This window comes from Alligator sinensis, unplaced genomic scaffold, assembly GCF_000455745.1.
Source record: "Alligator sinensis unplaced genomic scaffold, ASM45574v1 scaffold1377_1, whole genome shotgun sequence".
Classification (NCBI taxonomy): domain Eukaryota; kingdom Metazoa; phylum Chordata; order Crocodylia; family Alligatoridae; genus Alligator; species Alligator sinensis.
The window spans coordinates 930,887-932,651 of NW_005842585.1; the positions used below are offsets into that span (position 1 = coordinate 930,887).

The 1,765-nt window shown below is 44.6% G+C and overlaps 1 protein-coding gene across 1 annotated transcript in view; it reads left to right on the plus strand.

Annotated features, from left to right (window-relative positions):
* Positions 1–1,387, plus strand: part of LOC102369067 (keratin, type I cytoskeletal 13-like) — a 6,444-nt gene extending 5,057 nt beyond the window's left edge. The window contains exons 7-8 of the mRNA XM_006032782.2: positions 263–423; positions 1,020–1,387. Of these exons, the coding sequence (XP_006032844.1) occupies positions 263–423; positions 1,020–1,045 (187 nt within the window). The 3' untranslated portion in view covers positions 1,046–1,387. The remainder of the gene's footprint in view (positions 1–262; positions 424–1,019) is intronic.
* Positions 1,388–1,765: the final 378 nt, after the last annotated feature.

Below are 1,765 nucleotides of genomic sequence, written 5' to 3' on the forward strand. Positions count from 1 at the left end.
CTACTTGGGCATGCAGAGGAATTGGATGCCACCCTGTGCTAACCAGGAACTTTCCTTGGAAGGGAACTCACTGCAGTATTCTGCCACTTCTATGGCCAAGTGGAGCAGGGAGTGCAAAGGCAGCACTGAAAAAGAACTGTAACATGAAATTACCCAATTGATTTCAGCTTTCATAGAAGTCTGAGGCTTTCATGAGCCCACGATGCAGTTCTAAAGGTATTTGTTGTTGTCTTCACCAAACATTCTTCCCTTGTCCCATTAGCCAACATGGAGGGATTTCATCAGGAATTATCCACTCTTCTGGTGGAGGAGGAGGAATTTGTAAAACTTCAGGTGGAATAATCGGAGGAGGAGGAGGAGGAATCGTGAAAACTTGCCATACTTACACTTCTTCTTCCACATGCCCACCTGTGGATATACAAGGTTCGAACAGTGGTATTGTATAAGGGAAAAGGTTTCCTTAGTCCTCTTCTTTTTACCAAGGACAGAAGAGAACCTGTCAAATGCACCCTCTGTTGGGTGGCATAGGGATGCTACTTGTACTCTTTCAGGTAGTTTGTGTGAGGGCGCTGGCCAGTCTGTTATGAACTGATGATACTAGAATGGTATGGTACTGGGAAAGTTGCCAGGAAATAGGCCATAGGGATTTTCTGGTTATGAAACTGAGAAATGAGGGAGAAGAGTGAGGGAGAAGAGAGAGAAATAGGACAAAAAGGGAGAGATGTAGAAACAGAGGGAAAAGAGAGAGAGAGAGAGAGAGAGGGGATTTGGAGGAAAGTTTGGAAATAAATATTGGGTGAAGTCATAAAAGTTGGTAGGTAAACCCTCCCCCCGTGCTTGTTCATTTCCCACAAAATTTGGGCATGGGCTGTAGTTACAGCTCTAGGGGTGTCTCTTGCCAGCCCCCCATTCTATCCCAGTCTGTCTGTGACATGGGCACACCTCATGGCTTGATGCTGGAAGAGAGTTGGATTTCATTTTATTACATTCAAGTTGGGATTTCTTTGATCTCTCCTCAGGTCCCTGCAGAAGGGTTTGTGATTAATCTGAGAAACCAGCATCCTCTGGGGCAAGACCTATGGAGCAGACCCATGGACCAAGCAAGAGCCTACCCACAATGTTTACTGCACACCTATGCCAAGAGCAAGGCGAAAAACTCCTTCCAACTACTCAGTAATGCTGATGCCATTTGTCCAAAGGGGCCCATTAGAGTTTTGGCCTACTTTCCTCCCTATTGTGCTACTTGCTTACTCCATTCTGTCCCGCCTTCTGTGCCCAATCGCAATCATTACTTATTTGAGTTAATTTGTGCTGAGATTGATTACCTTCTGGTGAGAAATCACCCCCCCCTAATAAAACTTTGCTTTTGCCTGATGCAAACAAGAAACCTGTGTCTGGAAAGTGATTTCTTTCAGCAAGCTTTTCCATGCCTCGTGGTAGGATTGCAAATGCATAATATTGTGCTTGGATAGTTCTGTTAAACTGTGTAGATGAGTCATCTAAAGCTGAACTGAGTTTTAGGACACTTAAAGGGAACATCCTGACTTTGACCACCGAGTGTAGGGATATGCCCTTATTGACCCAGTAGGTCTTTTCCAGCTCTAAGGTCAGTGATCACGTATGAGACTCCTCCTGACACTATATGAGCTACTATTGTACACAGGTAGTGTCTACAGACCATGCTGGTGGGTATTTTTGCTGCATTAAAAAAAGAAGCAAGTAGTGTACAGCTGAGAAAGTATTACCAACAGCTGCAATATTGCAC